At 39.4% G+C, this 18,446-nt stretch overlaps 1 protein-coding gene across 4 annotated transcripts in view; it reads left to right on the top strand.

The window, feature by feature from the left end:
- The window catches only part of COL11A1 (collagen type XI alpha 1 chain), a 180,275-nt gene that overhangs the window by 108,963 nt on the left and 52,866 nt on the right, over positions 1-18,446 (top strand). For all 4 annotated transcript variants that reach the window (XM_036272170.1, XM_036272168.1, XM_036272173.1 and 1 more), the window contains 5 exons: positions 3,074-3,127; positions 6,689-6,742; positions 9,152-9,259; positions 9,635-9,724; positions 9,999-10,052. In XM_036272170.1, the coding sequence (XP_036128063.1) occupies positions 3,074-3,127; positions 6,689-6,742; positions 9,152-9,259; positions 9,635-9,724; positions 9,999-10,052 (360 nt within the window). The remainder of the gene's footprint in view (positions 1-3,073; positions 3,128-6,688; positions 6,743-9,151; positions 9,260-9,634; positions 9,725-9,998; positions 10,053-18,446) is intronic.

Here is an 18,446-nt window from a genome sequence, read left to right as displayed (position 1 = left end):
GAAAAGTTTCACATAGAAGGAATTGAAAACACATTTCCAGGAAGACTGTATACATAAGATTCTTTTCATGACTATTTTGAAGACATGCACATAGACCAGTGTTTAGCAACATAAAAAGTAGTGCCATGGATAACTTCGACATTATCACACCATTTATTTTTGTACATACTGTTCGGAATTGTTTCCCTTCATGCCGTGTAATTTTATTGTCGAAGGAAGCCACTTGATCTGTTTTCTCAGACTCTCGGTTCCTTCCCCCGTGCACTTTTGGCAACTTTGAGCCATTGACCCTGCGTTTTGTCTCGGAGAAGCGTCAGAAGTACAAGTGCCACATGAATAACATGCACTCTAGTTGGAGAGACATAGACAATGTTAAGGAACATTACTTTCACCGCAAAACAAAATGATTTTTAGGCTCTGTTTCTCTGGCAAGTGAAACATTAGAGCATGACATGAAAGTAGCCATCATTTGTCTGGTATGCATTTTTATAATGTTCAGGAAAGAAATGCCTTCATCTCTTTGATAACAGAAGGAAGAAATCTGGGTGGAGGGTTAGAGCCAAACTCTTCTTCCTGGAGAGTAGTTGGTTCATCTTCATTATAATCACAGAGTGTATTCTGTGTCTCTGTGTATATTAGTACAGTATACACAGACACATGTACAAATATGGTTATGGATTGAGAGCTCGCGATGATCATGTTTAGAGTGTTGATGTCATGTCAATGTTAGCATACAGTTTCCCCTTAAAGACAATTTTAACTTGAGGCGATAAAGATTTATAGCATGACTGTCACAAGACACATTCTAGTTACAGAAGAGGAAAAGTGAAAACAGGGCCAACGGGAAGTGAAAACCCCTGACATTCATTGGTAAGGGTCTGTTCTCCGGTTCCCCGGTGCACACACACCTTCTCCCCAGTGAATTAGTTACCACTGCCCTTCACTACCTACATCGAAGGAGCCGCCAGTGCTGATCAATAAAATTATTATTTTTAAATTAATGCCATGAAGTTATTTAGTCATTAATCTCCTTTAGTTTATTGGATAGTACTGTGGCGCTATTACAGTAATTTAGGAGTAATCACTTAATAGCAGGAATACATCTTTAAATCAAGAAAAATGATAATGTAATAAATTCTTCACGGAGTCGTTGGCTCTGCCCCTCGGGATATCTCAGAAAGACGTTAAAGATCATGCTGCATTCATCCCAGGGTGGCGCCATGTAGATCCGAGACCACTGTTTGAAAAGCTTATGATATTTTGCAATGAAAGTGTAATCTATACTTCTCACACCAACAAATATACTGAGATATTTAACTTTTGTGTTTATAGATTTGTTAGAAAACATGTAACTGGTTATGGTGATGGCAAAACACATTTGAGAGGCATTTTGCACAGTGGGAAGGAAGCCCGACTCATATTTATTATCTTTAGCATTTCCCTCTATGTTTTTCAGGTAAAAGTTTTACAACTGCCCCTAGTTGATAGCACATTTATTCCTATACATATCAAAACAGTGATAAAGCAGAGAACTTGTTTTTATTTACTGTTCTGAAATACTGAACCTACATGAAATCTACTAGGAAGTAACTACTTATTGCTGTTTCACCTTTAACCTGAGGGCAGAGGCATCTTATGTTACTATACACCCAGCGCCTGACATGTAGATATATATGCAAGGTATGCTTTTGAAAGAAGGAATGGCTAAATGACATCTAAGAATGTTTGGGAGCCTTGGTTAAAAACATTCCAGTTTTATTTTGGGGGGAGGATAGTATCAGAATCACTGCAAAACAGGAGCAAATCTCTGAGCAAGCCACGATCTTGTGAAATATCCTAGTAACAGTCTTTAATTAGAGCTGTTAGTTCACCTGGCAACCAGTGTGTCAGTGAGGAAGGGATTAGGGAGCAGATTGGTGCGAGGCAAGACCAGGGAGCCACCTTCCAGAGGTGTGCAGCCAGGCTACAACAAGGCTCCTTCCAGTGGAAGAATGTGATTGGGAAAATGAGCTTATTTCCAGACTAACCTTTTATTGCAACTCAATATAAAAAAAATTATATTTGAAAATAAGTTTATGTATGTAATGTATTTGTTTAAACAAATAAAGAGATCTGTTTAAATCATTAACATATCATAAGAAGTAGACTTGTTATCATTAAAATGTTGTTATTAAAATGATCATTTTTCTTCATTTATCCAGAAGGGCAAGAATATTTCTGCCTATATCTATTAAACATGTTTGGAAATGTAAACTTGATACTTATAATGGTTTCTGACTAGGATGAGTAATTCATAATGCAGACTAAAGAAGCAATCTATTTCTACTAAGCGTCTAAAACATAGGAACCTCACAGAGTTGTTTACTTTAAGTACTTAGTTAATTGCTTCATTTATTTCCTCAGTCATGACAAAGACAGCATCCTTCACAAGAAGCGATAGCACAGCACATTTGCTCTCCAGTGCTTAATAGACATTATGTTTCCGTGAACATTTGAGAAAACCTATTGGGAAAAACTGGTCCTGATGATTCCAAAACTGAACATAGTACTTGTTTCTTTTACTTGAGGCAATGGAGAGGTCAGGTGCCATTGTTTATAATATAGCTTGTGCTTCTTTTCCTTCTTGTCCATTAGAAGCTCAGACCACCACTAGAGGGCACTGTCTTTCTCTCGTACTCAAGTCTCGATGGACCAGAAACTGGATTAGGAACAGATCAGCAAAAAGAGGGCAAAATATTCATTTTTCAAGTATTAAAGAACTAACATATTTGAGACACACTCATACACACACACGCACGCACACGCACACACACATATAATTTTTTTTAGAAAGATAAATACTAATGAAAAAATTTAAAATGTTTAGGTTAGGGTTATACAATTTCCTCTTGGTCTTAATTCAGATAGAATTTTACTAAAGAGATATATACATATATTACCATATATAAAATCAACAGGAGATCAAAATATGATAACTAATGAAAATATAAGAAAATTATCGAACGTATTACCCTAGACTATAAAACAAGTCATAAATGTTGATAACATGTGGCATTTATGTCTGTGATTTCAGGGACCACCTGGGAAGGACGGCCTGCCAGGACACCCTGGGCAACGTGGAGAGACTGTAAGCGACCCCATTCTCATGACTGAAATTGTCCATCTCCAGCACCTCATTATTTCACAGAAAGCCACTTTATTATTAACAGCTCACTTACCGGGTTAAGGACAATAGAGAAATTAATTCCATTGAACCTTTTATTAAAAAACACAGATAGATCCATTTTTTTAAATATATAAACACCTAAAAGAACATACTTGAGGATCTGGGGTGTCAGTTGATTTGATTGTCCTTATGATCAACGACAGCACTTTGGGATGAGCTGATGGAGAAGACCCCACTATCTTTTGGACACCTCCACAAAGTTGTCAACCTTGACTCTTTCACTGAAGTCTTTGTTTACAGGTATATTCTAGCCAACCCCATTACTCTTCCTCACTCCAAAGGCAACACATTAAAAGAAACCATGCGGATAATGCATTCTTCTCTCCAGAACTAAAGGATGAAATATTTCTGATGTTGAAACCACAAAGCTACAAATAGTCTGGAACTATGTCAAATGCTTTCTCTTGCCTCAAGTAGAAAAAGGTCAATGGGAACGTGTAACTGAATTTTATTTTAAACTTACGAATGGTATTATATTAAACACATGATTAGGGAAGAGGGGGTACTGGCAGCTTAGCTATGCTTTACGGCTTCTGGTGGGTTTGTTGGCTTATTCTGCTACAATTACAAAACTGTGTCTGGCTGTCCCAATGGGATGTGAATCTCAACAGAAACCACCATGGATTAGCATGTTGACTTGGAATCACATTTTGGTTCTCATGGTTGATTAATTTTATCCAACTTTCTTTCTTTTTTATTGATTTTTTAGAGAGAGAGATAGAAACATCAATGAGAAAGAACATTGACTGGCCGTCTTCTGCACGCCCCCACTGGGAGCCAGGCCCACAACCTGGGCATGTGCCCTGACCAGGAATCAAACCCGTGACCTCTTGGCACATGGGTCAATGCTCAACCACTGAGCCAAACCAGCCAGGGCAAATCCAGCTTTCTTAAGGAAACCACCACACAGACGACCTCTGAGTATGTGACTCCCAATCATTTCAGGGCATTCTGGGAGCATGAAGACGTATTTGGAAGCGCATCACCGTCTACAATAACAAATCTGAAGACATGATGATGTCCTGCATGAAGGAGACAATCTATCAGCAGCAGCCCAAGTCCTGTTTTGCTCACCAAGTAACAGTTCTGGGTGTAAGAAGTTACTCTTTTGAGTCAGATTGTAAACTTCAAAGGCTTGGATTTCAAAAATACAATTTTAGAACGATCTATTGAGACCAAGGAGTAAAATTGTTTGGGTTTTCTCCTGGGAAAGATAGTGACATGAGGAGCATAAAATAAACCCACTAAAGGAGAATCCCCACTCAAATTTGCAAATGCATTCTCATTTAAATCTTGCAGTCAATCGTATTAACTAAGTCATGGTAGAGCTTCATGGGAATAGCTCTATAATATTACCAAAATGACTTCGAAGGGAGGGATACCTGGAGAATTTCCATTATAAAAATCCCCTTTGTCTTCAATTTAATAAGAACTTCTGCTTCTATCCAGAGTAACCATATTATATATTTAAATTTAAACAAAGAGGTAAAATAGTGTATTAACTAATGAGTCTAAGATGTTCTCATTGAGAAGTTTCTCTTAGACAAAAGCTAGAATTATTTCTGGGAAATTTTAAATCCACTTTTAAGAGTAATAGTGAATAACCTTATTGCCAGGAACCTTTCTTTCTCACCTTTTTTTGCTGATTGGGATTCAAAAGATTATCTCGTACAAGAATCTAGAGCAGCTATATTTAGCTCTGCTTGTGTTACCTTATTTTAAACATGAAATTTTTTATATTTGAATTCTGTCCTCAGTAAGAAATACTTAAATTGAACGTTCAAATTGACATCTTACAATTCACAGATTTTTACAGTCACAAGGAATGATTAGAAATAATTTCTATTAAGTGAAACAACTCAAAGTTGCCTCAGAGACACAGTGCCAAATCCTGAATTGACCCTAACGTAGACAATGAAGACACTGAAACTGTTAAAGATGTTGCTTATCTTGGTTCCGTCGTTATCAATTCCAACGCAGACTGCAGCCAGAGGCTCGAGAGAGGCCGAGGACCGGCCGAGGACCGGGAGGACAGCAGCAGAGGAGCCAGGGAAGACGAGCAAAGGCAAAGATGTGTCATTAAAAACCAAGTCTAAAATCACTCACATCCCTCTATTTCCAATGAGATGTACAGATGGGAAAATTGGACAGTGATTATTGCTAATACAACAAATAAGATGCGGTGGAAATGGGGTGTTGGAGGAGAGCTCTGTGGAGGCCCTGGACCACCAGGAAGAGGGACGAGCGGGCCCTGGAGCAAATGAAGCCTGGAAAATTGCTGGCCACACAAATGACCAAGCTGAAGCTGTCCGACGTGGATGAGTCATGAGAAGGCAGGTTCTTTGGCAAAGACAGTAATGCTGGGAAAATAGAAAGCAGTGGGGAAAGAGGAACACCACTCTGAGATGGCTCGACACCATGCAAGAAGCCGCAGGCGGGAGGACACGAGCTGAGCAGGGCTGCTGAGGACAGGACACTGCACGCTCCTCATTCGAAGGGCCGCCAGGCCTCGCAGCGGCTCGACGGCATGTGCACACACTCCGAGATGATCAGAATAGGAATTACATGTTTACTGGGACTAGAAGGTTGTGATGTCCGTGGGGCTACCAGTTTCTACCCTTTGTTTTCTGACCTTATTATTTCCAATCTGATGTTATAGTGAACAAACATTTGCAAATACCATGTTCTTTAATTCGGTTCTTTGGAAAGTTTTTGCCTCAGTATTTGGAATCTATTTCTCTGCTGTTAAACATAAGTTAACTCACATGAGAAAGAAATTGTCCAATCATAATACAGACATGCAGAATGAATAACCCATGAGTCTAGAGAAACACGGACACCAGAATATATACCCAAAGGCTTGACTTAGTGACATCCACTGGGTTTTACTTTAACGACTCATCATATGCAAGATACATTTTAAGTCGATTCCATGGGGGTTTAAGAAAGAACACCAATAAAATGCTGAGATGATTACTAATCAAGCAAAATATTATTTTTATAAATATAATTTCACATTGTGTTTATTTTACGAGATTGTTGGAATGCGGGAAGGAGAAGTGCTTTAACATCACAGATTGTAGATTTCTCTGTGTTCAGAATCACGAGCTGTTTGAGATGTCGAATGATCAGCATTAACTTTGTCCGTGAGCTGTGTTGGCTACACGGATCCGTGTGGTTTAACCCTGTGGAACAGGGCCAAGCACATGTTTTCACTCCAGCTTCATCCCATTGTCTTATTTTATTTTTTAAGCTCATCGAAAGCAATCATTGGACTATAATGTGAAATAATGAAGATGGTATAGTCTGAATTTGAAAAAAGAACAGGAAAGTAATAACACATTAAGTATTTTATCCAAAAGATAACTTTCTTTTCGTGTGAGTTACTCACTTATCTCAGAGAACTGTCCTTTGTATTTTGTGTCCTGTATAGCTTTAATGGATTCCACTTTGTTTCCTTAGGGATTTCAAGGCAAGACTGGCCCCCCCGGGCCAGGGGGTGTTGTTGGACCACAGGTACATTCCATCACTTTATTTCCCTAACAAGATTTATTTTTCTGTTTGTATTTTCACCTCTGCCCAGTTTATTATGATTGAAAATGATGTATTTTTATAGTTCTGATAACACTGTAATATATGTATTATTTTTGTTAAAGTTATTTTTAACTGGACTGAATGAATAAAATAGAAAAAAAAATGTGTCAGAAAATGGACACAGCAGTGAACATGACGTCCGGCCACGGCAGCCTCTGGGAACCCAAGTGCCCTCAGCTGCGTTGGCCACTGTCTTCCCAGAATGTCCAGTTCCTGAGTGACTTCAGTTTGCCGAGTATAAATTAAATTTAGAATTATATTAGAAATATAATATAAAGCTTTGAACACAATTTTCTTCTAAAATTTTAATATTTGTATTATATTTTTCTTAAGACTTTCGTCTTCATAAAAATCATTTTCATCAGTGATAAAAGTAGCAAGTGTTCTATTGAGTATGCATCCTCACTGGATTATTATTATTTTTTTAAATTCTCACCTGAGGATAATTTTCTATTTTTGTTCAGATAGAGTGGGAGGGAGGGAGTGAGAGAGAGAGAGAGAGAGAGAAACAGAAACGTCAATGAGAGAGAAACATTGACTGGATGCCTCCCACATGACCAGGGCCGGGACGAACCATAACCGAGGTACACACCCTTGACCAGAATTGAACCCGAAACTCGTTGATCTGCTGGCCGACACTCTAACCGCTGAGCCGGTTTGGCCAGGGCAATTCATTGGATTATTTTAATTTTTATTTATTTTTATTTTCTTTATTGATTTTAGAGGGAGAGGGAGAGACAGAAACATCGATGAGAGAGAACATCTATTGGCTGCCTCCTGCATGCCCCCCACTGGGAATCTGGCCCACAACCTGGGCATGTGCCCTGACTGGGAATCAAACCGGTGACCTCTTGGTGCATGGGTTGACGCTCAACCATTGAGCCACACCAGCTGAGCTATTTTTTTTTTTTATCCTCACCCGAGGACATTCTTCCATTTTTTTGTTCGAGGAAAAGAGAGAGAGAGAGAAACATCGATGTGAAAGGGACACATTGAGTGGCTGCCACCTGCACGACCCAACCAGGGCCGGGGACAAACTGCAACCTACGTACATGCCCTTAGCAGGAACTGAACCCGGGTCTCTAGGGGCCATAGGCCAATGCTCTAACCACTGAGTCAAGCTGGCCAGGGCCAGCCGAACTATTTTTATTGGTCCTTTTAAGAAAGAAGATCCAATAGCCTATTTCAAATTTAATCACATTTTCATGTTAAGACAAAGGGAGTGATTTAAAACGAGCAATATTGATTAGCAGTACTTGACATTCACTTTTTTTTAGTACAGCTGTGTGAATCACTATTCATTTTTGTCTCAGTGGTGATGGCCATTAAATTAGGATCAATTCCTTACTATTAAATTCTGATAAAATATTTAAGGAAATTTCCTTTGGGGGAAATGATTGCACATTGATGCTAAGTTGAGGACTTTCAGAAATATATAATTAAAAGAATTTAAACCTAAAAATGTACAATCAAATTTGGTAGATGGTTCTTTATCCAAAGCCAAAAGATAAGAATCAGTTATGTCTTTAGATTTCAAGTAACAACTTCAGTAAGATACTGTTGTTTAACAAGCACAGCATCTACAGACTTCCCATTTCTGTATCTTTAGCTTCATTCCTTCATTTTGCCTTGTTCTAGTGGGGATGGAGGGCACTGGTCTCATTCTGTGTTTACACCTGAAAGCTCATTCAGCTCCAGCACCACGGAACAGCCCCCCAGGGGCACAAGGACCACCTGGCATTTGCAGGCGATGAAGGCAGCAGGTTCTTCGTTATAGCCTTCAGCTGGGAGGATCTGCCAACCCAAACTCCTGCCAGCAGGATCTAGAGACTTGTCAAATGAATAGAGTAACAATAGTGAGATCTCTAATCAGGGAAATTCCCAGGAAGACTGCTTTGCTCCCTTGGGTTCCAGGAACCTGAGCTCACTATCAAGCTGCGAGTCGTCGAGTAACTACCAATGTGGTACCAATGCCTTTCCGAGTCCTACATCCGTCTGACACCTTAGACAAAAAGAGGGAAGTCTTTAACAATACTTGGACTGGCCTCACCCTGAAGCATTTTTGATATTAAACAAAGAAAATAGCTCTTTCCATTTCTATATATTTCCCTTGTACATTTGATTCTGGCTGCGATTCTCCATAATCTTCTCAGACTCCTACCAGGCCTGGTACTGCCAGGGCTCTGTGTGGAGTGTACTGCAGGGCACCGTGAACACCAGGCGGAATAATGAACATTATGAAAACGTATAAAATGATAAACTACTTGCGATTTGTGTTATCTTTGCTAAAACGAAAAGATTCATTTAATGAGTTTTGCTTTTCCACTTGAGGGTCCCACTGGTGAGACCGGTCCCATAGGTGAGCGTGGACATCCTGGCCCCCCTGGGCCTCCTGGCGAGCAAGGGCTTCCTGGGGCTGCAGGAAAAGAAGGTGCCAAGGTACTAATACTCAGGGATTTTCTTGGCTGACAACATCCATATAGCTTCTTATCACTTGTCCAAGTTGGCATAGTATTTAAATTAAATGTCAGAAAGAAATGTCATTAAAATATTCACTTTGTTGTACTTCAAGGCATGACTGAACAATGGTATAAGAAGTTAGCTCCATTGACTATAAAGCCATCCATGTATATACATGCGGACATATATAAGGAGTGTTAGTTTATTTTAATGTATGTGGCCTTTCCCCTAATGTTATCACGATGAAGTGATATTCAGACTTGGCTTACAGTAGGTTACAGGTAATCACAATTGTGTCTGTGGAAACATGTATAGAAATGACTCCCTATGACAGATGTAAATTATGTCCCTTAGGGTGACCCAGGCCCTCAAGGAATCTCAGGGAAAGATGGCCCGGCAGGACTGCGAGGGTTCCCAGGTGAACGAGGTCTTTCAGGAGCGCAGGTACACTCGATGTTTGGATAAAGCATGCAAATAAAATTGCCTATTAGAAGTATTTGTTTTGTTTTGTTTTTTTAACTAAATAAAGATTTGTGAATAATTAAGGGGAAATATGTAAGCATAAGCATTGGTTATCATCATCTATACAGCAGTATGTGTTTGTGTCTAAAAGCTTGGTAACATTCTCATTTTACCAATCACACATCCCTTCCTATTAATATTCAGTTCACATCCATTCATTTTCTTTGTGTTGTTTTGTTTTTTTCACTTTTCCCAGGGTGCACCTGGACTAAAAGGAGGAGAGGGTCCCCAGGGCCCACCAGGTCCAGTTGTAAGTATAATTATAATAAATAACCGTGCTGGCCATGCTTGCAAATTACAGCTCTCCTTTCATTATCCTCACACTGAGATCCCACGGTGCGGGGAAGAGAAAATAAACACATGTCAATCAAGCCAGCCAGTGCTGGGTTTCTGCTAATTGCTTGCACTAATGAGTACAGAAACAGACTTTGGACGATTGAAAATATTTACTCCAACACTGCTGTCAGGATGGGAAAGGAGCTCTCTTGCCTCTTAAAGTACCCCCCAAATAAATCATAATTTGTCTGATTCCGAGTACTTGATGAGACTTGAATTTTGTCAGTGCTTATTTAAAAATCACATCAGTATGAAAAGTATATATCCATTCAATATTATTCAGGTAACTTTATTTAATGTAACCATATTAAATAGTTGGCAAGTGAGTAACTATCAGATTTTTGCCTGACTTATTTATTTATTCATTTATTTTTGAGCTACATTATCAACCCCCAGGAAAGAAATCGAATACAGCTTTCCATAAATTCATCTTTGTTCTTATCTGTCCTCTGAAATGTTAACAGTAACAGCCAAACGACCCATTTTAGTGGCCTCTTTTCATTCTTCCTTATATTTTACCAATCCCAAAAGCTAAAAGTTGCCTTAAATCGTCTCTCAACTTCCTTGCACATGTTGAAGTGTTTCGTTCCACGTGCAAAATGTTTCTTTAATTTGTCCCCTTTTCCTTCGTTGCTCCGCCCACCACCTCTGTTCAGGCTCCTCCCTTTCTCTTCTCTCCCAGCCGTGTCTGTGCGTCTCCTGGGCTCCTCGGCCTCTCCCTCCTCAGCCGGTTCTGCAGTGATACAGTCCAGTGCCCTTGACTGTGCCGTCCCTTCACCTGTGCCGACCTCACGCCCCCGCGGGCGACGGAGCCCAGGCTCCTTGTCGGGCCGCCGCCGAGGTTTGACCCCGGCCACCACAGTCTGTTTTATTGTCCCCAGAGCCTGGCCTCTCATTCTCTCCAGTCTAATGTGTTGCACTTCTTGCTTCTCAAACTAACATGACTTTTATACTTTGCAGAGCAAGTAGTTTATAAATTTCCCCTTTTCCCAGCAAACTTCATTTTTTACCCTTTTCTATCTGGCAACAATTCCACTCATCCATAGAAATCAAGTATAATGTTAAATCTCTATAAAGTCACCTTTGAACAGCTTGCATCCATTCATATATTAGTGAAATTTCTTCATCCACAGTGCTCTTAGTTATGATTTGTATTGTAGAAATTACATTGGAATAGAGTTAGTTGTCTCACTAGACCAATGTCCCTGTTTTATTTTGGTTACATTTATAGCATGGTGCATGGAAAATATTAATATTTCCATATGTACCTACTAGAATGATGTAGAGCCTGAGGTTGGAGCCAAGTGTATGCAGAATAACTAACACTGAGGACACAGCGGTATAACCTTTGGCAGATGGATTAACATTATGTTTAATCTGCAGATTACACATTGTTATATAACTATGATAGAGGTGGGTATGGATATTGGATATAAAATTTTTTAAGATAAAAATAAGATATTTAAGTAACTATATTTAACTTTCCATATTCCTAAAATTTGCAAAATTATGTAGAACATTTTTTTTTAAAGAGAGAGGAAGGGAGAGATAGATAGAAACATCAAAGCAAGAGAGAAACGTTGATTGAAACGTCTGTTGGCTGCCTCCTGCATACCCCTTACAAACAATTAAAATGCTCCCCTAACTGGGGATTGAGCCCAAAATCCAGGCATGGGCCTGGATTGGGAATTGAATTGGGACCTCTCAGTCCATGAAACAATGCTCAGTCCACTGAACCACACCAGCCAGGCCATGTAGAACATGTATGAATACCCTTATAAGGTAGTGGTGGTAACACTAGCAGGAACAATATTTGAAAAAGACAAAAGTTTTTAATTTTAGCATAGGATCTTCACAACTTTTAGTACAACACAATCCATTTAACCAGACCTTCAGGTTATAAAGTGATTTTGTTTGAGGATACACACATACACACACACACAAGTGTGTGTGGGTGTCAATGATTATTGCATTGTAAAACCTGAAATATGACTATAAGAATTAAATTGTTTAAATTCATTTTTAGTTCTTAAGGAAACAGTGCTATTCTAGGTCTTTGGAACAATTGAAATCAAAGTATTTGTAGGGTCCTAAATATGTCTGGGAGATATACTTTAATAGGATATTAATCAACAATGATCCAATTACATAAAGGAAAACATTTTAAATATAATATAAAAATCTAATATGTTATTTATTTAGTTGGCTTAAACATGGTTTATTTGTCAATTAGCACTCCCCTGTATACAGTTAAGCTCCATGGAAGACATTCCTTTAAGAAACTTATCATAAAGTAAATGGTTTTAAAAAGAAGCACAACAAAGACTAACAGCAATGTAAGATAGTCATTGATTAAATGACTAATGACACACAAACAACAAATGTTAATTATTAAGGGCAGAGGGAACAAAAGAGAAATCATCAGAAGGGTCATGTCCCTTGAACTTGAAAAAAACACTTTCACAGGGTAATCCAAAACCTCATAGCAGTCACAAAAGGTTTTAAAAGGCCTTTACATTTAGCTATTGGAAATGTTCCCCAATGATCACTATGAGTTCATTTATTTGGAATTAACATCCATTCTTACAATAAATTCACATTTCCAATTCTGTAGGTATCAACCAATTAAAATGCTTCCTTAAAGTTGATGAAAGAGAAACCACTAAAGGGAAAGACTCATCTACATTTATTAGTTCCCCACATGACTGCCGTAATTGCTGTAAAATATAGCAAAAAGGTTCATGATGATGATGTCATAAAAAGCTCTAAACAAGCCTTGGTTTACTCCATTTAAAGTAATTATGGTGCATGTGAAATCTGGTTTTGAAAAACTTTTATTCCAAATGACTAAAATCAAAACAAACAAACAAAAAATAAACTGCTGGGTTTCTGGATGTAACTGGTAACTTACCAGAAAATTTGTTCATATTAATTCTTATTTTTTTGAGGTTCAAGACTTACTGTGGGCTACCCTGAAATTAATATTAAAAACAAAGAATCGGGCAGTGATCACTTTGGCAAGAAAGCTAACAGCTTCTATTTTAGCATGCTCATCAAAAGGGTGACATCAAAGTATCAGAGGGCAATAACAGGCCAGCTGGTGAGAGAGAATTAAATTGTAAGTCCTAACAGATAAAGGCATAAGAGTATCCGTAGAACTCCTCTAGTCTCTAATGGATCTGTCTACGTTTACATCAGTCTCATATTAACATTACCTTTGAGATATTGATTAAGTAATGGTAAGTGCAGGATTGAGACTCACAGGAGCAGAGAGAGATGGATATTTTGCAATTATTCATATGAAGGAAAAAGTACTAAATTGACGAGTTCTTGGGAGAAAAGAATATGATTAAAGAATGTGAAGGGTAAAGGAAATAGAAAATGAAATAATATTAAAAGTGCTTATTCTTTCCATTGTTAATGCTACGAACTTTATACTCATTATTTTATTTGATCTTTGCAACCTGGCCAGGTAGATATTATCATTCCATTTTAAAGGCAAGAAATCTGAGGCTTAGAGAAGGTAAATAACTTGCCCAAGTTTATAGTCCTTTGAAGACAAAGATCCATAATAGCACATGACATAGACTCGTTTCCAGAGAGGCATCTCTCTCATTGTAAATATCATATCGACTGAAATTCTCCCTAAACCCTTTTGGTTTCATTTTTCCAAGTCCTCTTGATTCTTCTTTACTCCTGTGAACAATTTTGTCAGGAGTTAGAGGAGCTAATATTCCCAGCTCATTGGGCTTTAATATTCCTATGTGCAGTCTTTATAATGGTTGCTTAATTTGAATGAATCAAAGATTAAACTACTTAAATGGACAGGTTGAAACCTTTGACACCCATTCTCTTCATTTATAATCCATTCAGTCAGAAACATAGACCAGGTTGTTTGCTTCCCATTGCTGTGACTTCATGTAAAAGTGGGTTTCCTGGCCTGTGCCAGGCCCAGTGGTGATGCCATTGGGACTGTGACGTGTAGGACTCGCATCACCAGAGGTTCTGTTTGAGGACTCGGGAGATTGCTTCATGCAGGGCCTTTGGTATGAATACCCCAGAAGAAATCTCTTGTGAATCCTAGCTTGAGAAATATTTGTACCTTCTTGATCAGTAAGCTGATACACATTTTCATGAATTATGAAAATTAGATTTCTCTTTTTGGTTCAGTTTACAGATATCATGGAGTCAAAACTGAGACACATTAGAGAAGATAAATCTTTGCTTTGAGACTGTAACTTTTTGAATACAACTCACTATGAAAAACAGTACATGTAATATACTTTCATATTGTCTATTATATTTTATTACAGTCAATATTTTAAAATTCTGGACAGGACCCATTAAATTGATTTCATAACCCACCAATGGATTATGACCTGTACTATGCACTTATAGATAACTAATATTGTTGGTTCCATGTTATGCCAATAAAAAGTTACTTGCTTATGTATTTTTCTTACTTAACTATTTCTCACTGATAGTCATTTATATTTTATATGTTCCCTGCAAGCTGCTATAAGTCTTTTCTTGTAGAAAAACTGTAATTAAATAAATGTCTGAACATAGCAATCGTTTAAACTGAAGTTATATAGGTTCATTAAGTGGACATTTCCTACAGAATACTGTGGCTTACTGAGGAAGACGGATAGGACACAGATAAAATCACAAATTATAAATAAGTGATATAATAAAAGATAGAACAAAGAAGACAAGGTGAGAAAAATGATTTTTGCCTAAAGGAATTATGTTGGAGTTATAAATAAAAAATCAGTTTTATTACAAAAAGCAAGTGTTTGAGTGCTAAATAGATTCTGGACGTGCTCAGCACTGTTTGGGCCATCTCAGCACCGAGCTGGTAACTCATGGTGTTGTTTAAAGGTCTTGCTACTAGGAGTAAATGTGTATCGAGAAACATTTTTTAATGCTCTCACTGCAGATAAACAATATCGTCCCCCCAGGATGTCATGGCTTCGGGCGTCCAGAGTCTGGCAGGGATGCCAGGCAAAGCACAGGCACGCCCCTGAGCTCAGCGGGTTTGCTCACTCGGTGGCGGTCTCGATGGGCACACAGCAGAGCCACAGGTGCTGGGCGTCCAGGGAGGCCCGCAGCCTTTCCCCACCTGTTGGACGTAACCCGGGTGTGTGCTTTATTTATAGTGAATGCACAGTGTGCACAAGTACACTATGCAGGCACATTCTCAGATGGCTTCTACCACCTATGTCTTCATAAAATAACATCAAGGAAAATGTACTCCCTAAATGGGCTCCCTTCTGTGTGTGTGCGCGCACGTGTGTTTTCCTGATATGGAATCCCCTCATTGTCAACCATTATTTCTTGAAAAATGAGGTGATACAAAGAAATGCAATAGTGTGTTTGACAAAAGCCCTCTATTTGTTCCCCAGGAGAAGTGGGGGTTCATATGGGACAAGTGTGAGGGCCAGACGCGAGCCGCCAGGAGAGTGATGTGGATCGCTCCGCGGCTGCGCAGGCCTCCGTCCTGACCCCTCTCCTGCGCCTCCGGGTTCATGACCGTTCCCTGAGCCTTGGGCTCGCTTTCCACTTCATGTGCTATTGTTTCTTTTCCTCAACAGCTTTTCCTTAGTAGCATAAACCCTTCCTACAAAGTCCGATGAGTTCTGATTATTCCTACGTCCCATTCCAGAGAAGCTTCTGCCTTTTACTTATGCCTCAATCAAGGAAGTCAGAGTTTTTAGAAGGATTATACCTACTAATTAGTCATATGCTATATTTTTTAAAGATAAGGCACGTTGTCTTTATTGGAACTCAGGTAGATCTCAGAGGACTGTTACCACATCCAAGCAGGGATGAGTGAAGGCTGGAGATGGTGGTGGGGATCAGTGACCACAGATCGAGATACTACAGGGCTTTAGTTCAGCATTCGGAATGAATGCTTTACATTCCGGCAGTGCTGGGTATTTTGTTAGAAATGTTAAACTACTGTAATCCGCACAATGGGGACTACTGCGGGCTAGTCCTGCCGTGACGGTCGCGTGCCTGAACAAGAGGGGGCAGCGTTGGGCCCGCAGAGTTCTAGTTCCTGAGAACGCTTTGTTTGCGCCTCTTCGCTCTCTTGTGCGCCGTCCTTTGAACTACGTGGATGAGATGGCTTCTCTGTTTACCAATTTCATTTACTTTTCAAATGCTCCTCCGAACGTGAGACCCTGTGAACTTTCAGCAGATTTTGTCCGGGTGCTGCGTGGGGAGAAGCAGAGCAGGGGCCAGTCCAGCCCTGGGAGCAGGACCGACGCCCTCCGGTTCCGTTCCCGCCGGGCGGGCCAGGGCGGCGCTGCGCCCAAGCGAGTCGCCAAAGTCTAAAGAACAAAGTATATAAACAAAGTGGGAACAGCAGACTCCTAGCTGCAGAGAACACACTGATGGGTGCCAGAGGGGATGGAGGTTGGGGGCTGGGGGCTGTAAAGCCCTGCGCGGGGAACATAGTCAATACTATTGTAATGACTGTGTAGGGTACCGGGTGGGGACTGGGACTATTGGGGGATCACGGTGTGAAGGATATGATCGTCTAAGCACATGCTGCACACCTGAAACTAATACAAAGTAATACTGAACGTCAACTGTAAATGAAAAAAATTAAAAGAAAACATCTAGATAGAGAAACGGAAATGCCTCCCTTTAAAAGCAGGTAAACATCCGCCTTCCAGTTGAAAACAAGTGGCCTGTGGTGGTTATTGTTTAGTATGAAAACATTAGAACACTTTATGATAGTATGGGCGTTATAATTCATGCAGTTCAACACCGACTATTGCCTTTGGAAAACTTTTCATTATGTGTCCATTGTTTATTTTTATTTTATTAAAAAAATTTTTTTTTCTTTATTGATGTTAGAGAGAGGAAGGGAGAGAGAAACATCGATGAGAGAGAACATGGATTGGCCGCCTCCTGCGTGCCCCCCACTGGGGATCAGGCCCACAACCTGGGCACGTGCCCTGACCAGGAATCAAACCAGCGACCTCTTGGTGCATGGGTCGACGCTCCACCACTGAGCCACACCGGCTGGGCTCCACTGATGTTTAAATCACAGATCAGGATAATGATATTTCTTTAGTTTTTAACCGCTTTTTCTCTGAGGAACTTCCAGTTAAGCACCATTGATGTGTAAGATGTTCATTACTGCTCTAGAGAGATGCGTATACAGGGCTTTTGTAAATAAATAATGGTTGGTTTGAAAGAATGTCTTCTTATTTAACATCACTACAGTGTCACTGTTCCCACTACACTTTTAGGTATTGACAATTTATACTTAGTCATTAATTTAATAATTTAGACTTAATTCATATATGTGTAATGGCGTTTTCATATGCCACTCATCTGGCTGTGGTCCCAGTGACTGTGGTTGTCCCCTTTGCTGTCACACAGGTCATGGGGACTGGTCAAGGCCATTATTTGAATCCTTCTATTATATACCATTATTTATATATCTTATTTCAAGCTTATTCCTTTATTAGCTTCTTTTTTTAATAGATCTAGGCAATAATAATGATTAACTACAAAGATTATTAGGTGCAATGTTGATGGGGACTTTATTTTAATACTTTGTATTTTACCTTTGACCTTCTTTTAAGCTTTTGGCAAGCAGTTTAAACTAGGATGAAAAATACTGTTACGTAGAAAAGCTGTACCCTCCCTTTAACAGGGTGACCTGCGATATATATACCACATCACCTTCTGGGTCTTATTTCTCTCCATAAAATGTTCACTTCCACAAGTATCTGAGAGTGCACATCCATTCTGATGCAGTTCTCGAACTCTGTTGCATTCATAGTTTCAGAAAGATATTGTTCAAAGAACTTTCAGTGCCATAATGACATCATAAAAACTCTGTTCCCATTTTATCGGTGAGAAAAGTGAGTCACAGGTTGGTTAGCAGTTTGCTCACCACGGGAGGAGGCTAGTCTCCAGTACTGGGCAGGGGAAGGTCACACACAGTTGACCTGTTTACTGAGGGCCTGCGGTGTGCCAGCCCCTGTTCGAATTGCTGGGGATTGGTGACAAAAATGCAAAAATTCTATTCTTGGGAGGTTATCATTATCTACTTAACCTACGTTTAAACCCGAACATACTCATTTTAGACATAATTATTTATTTATCTGACAATTATACAGCCTTCTGTTTTTTACTACAGCCAGTTATAGAGAGGTGCAATAATTGCTATCACTATAAATGTATACCCTTTGTGGAAAAAAAATACATTTGCAATGTGCTTGTTCAGGGGCCGTATTCCCAGTCATTGTCACAAGACTCGGGTTCTCACTGTATATTTGTGGAA

This window comes from Molossus molossus, unplaced genomic scaffold (assembly GCF_014108415.1).
Source record: "Molossus molossus isolate mMolMol1 unplaced genomic scaffold, mMolMol1.p scaffold_m16_p_20, whole genome shotgun sequence".
NCBI classification, from domain to species: domain Eukaryota; kingdom Metazoa; phylum Chordata; class Mammalia; order Chiroptera; family Molossidae; genus Molossus; species Molossus molossus.
The sequence above is the reverse complement of the archived record's forward strand: the minus strand, read 5'-3'. Positions and strand labels throughout refer to the sequence as shown.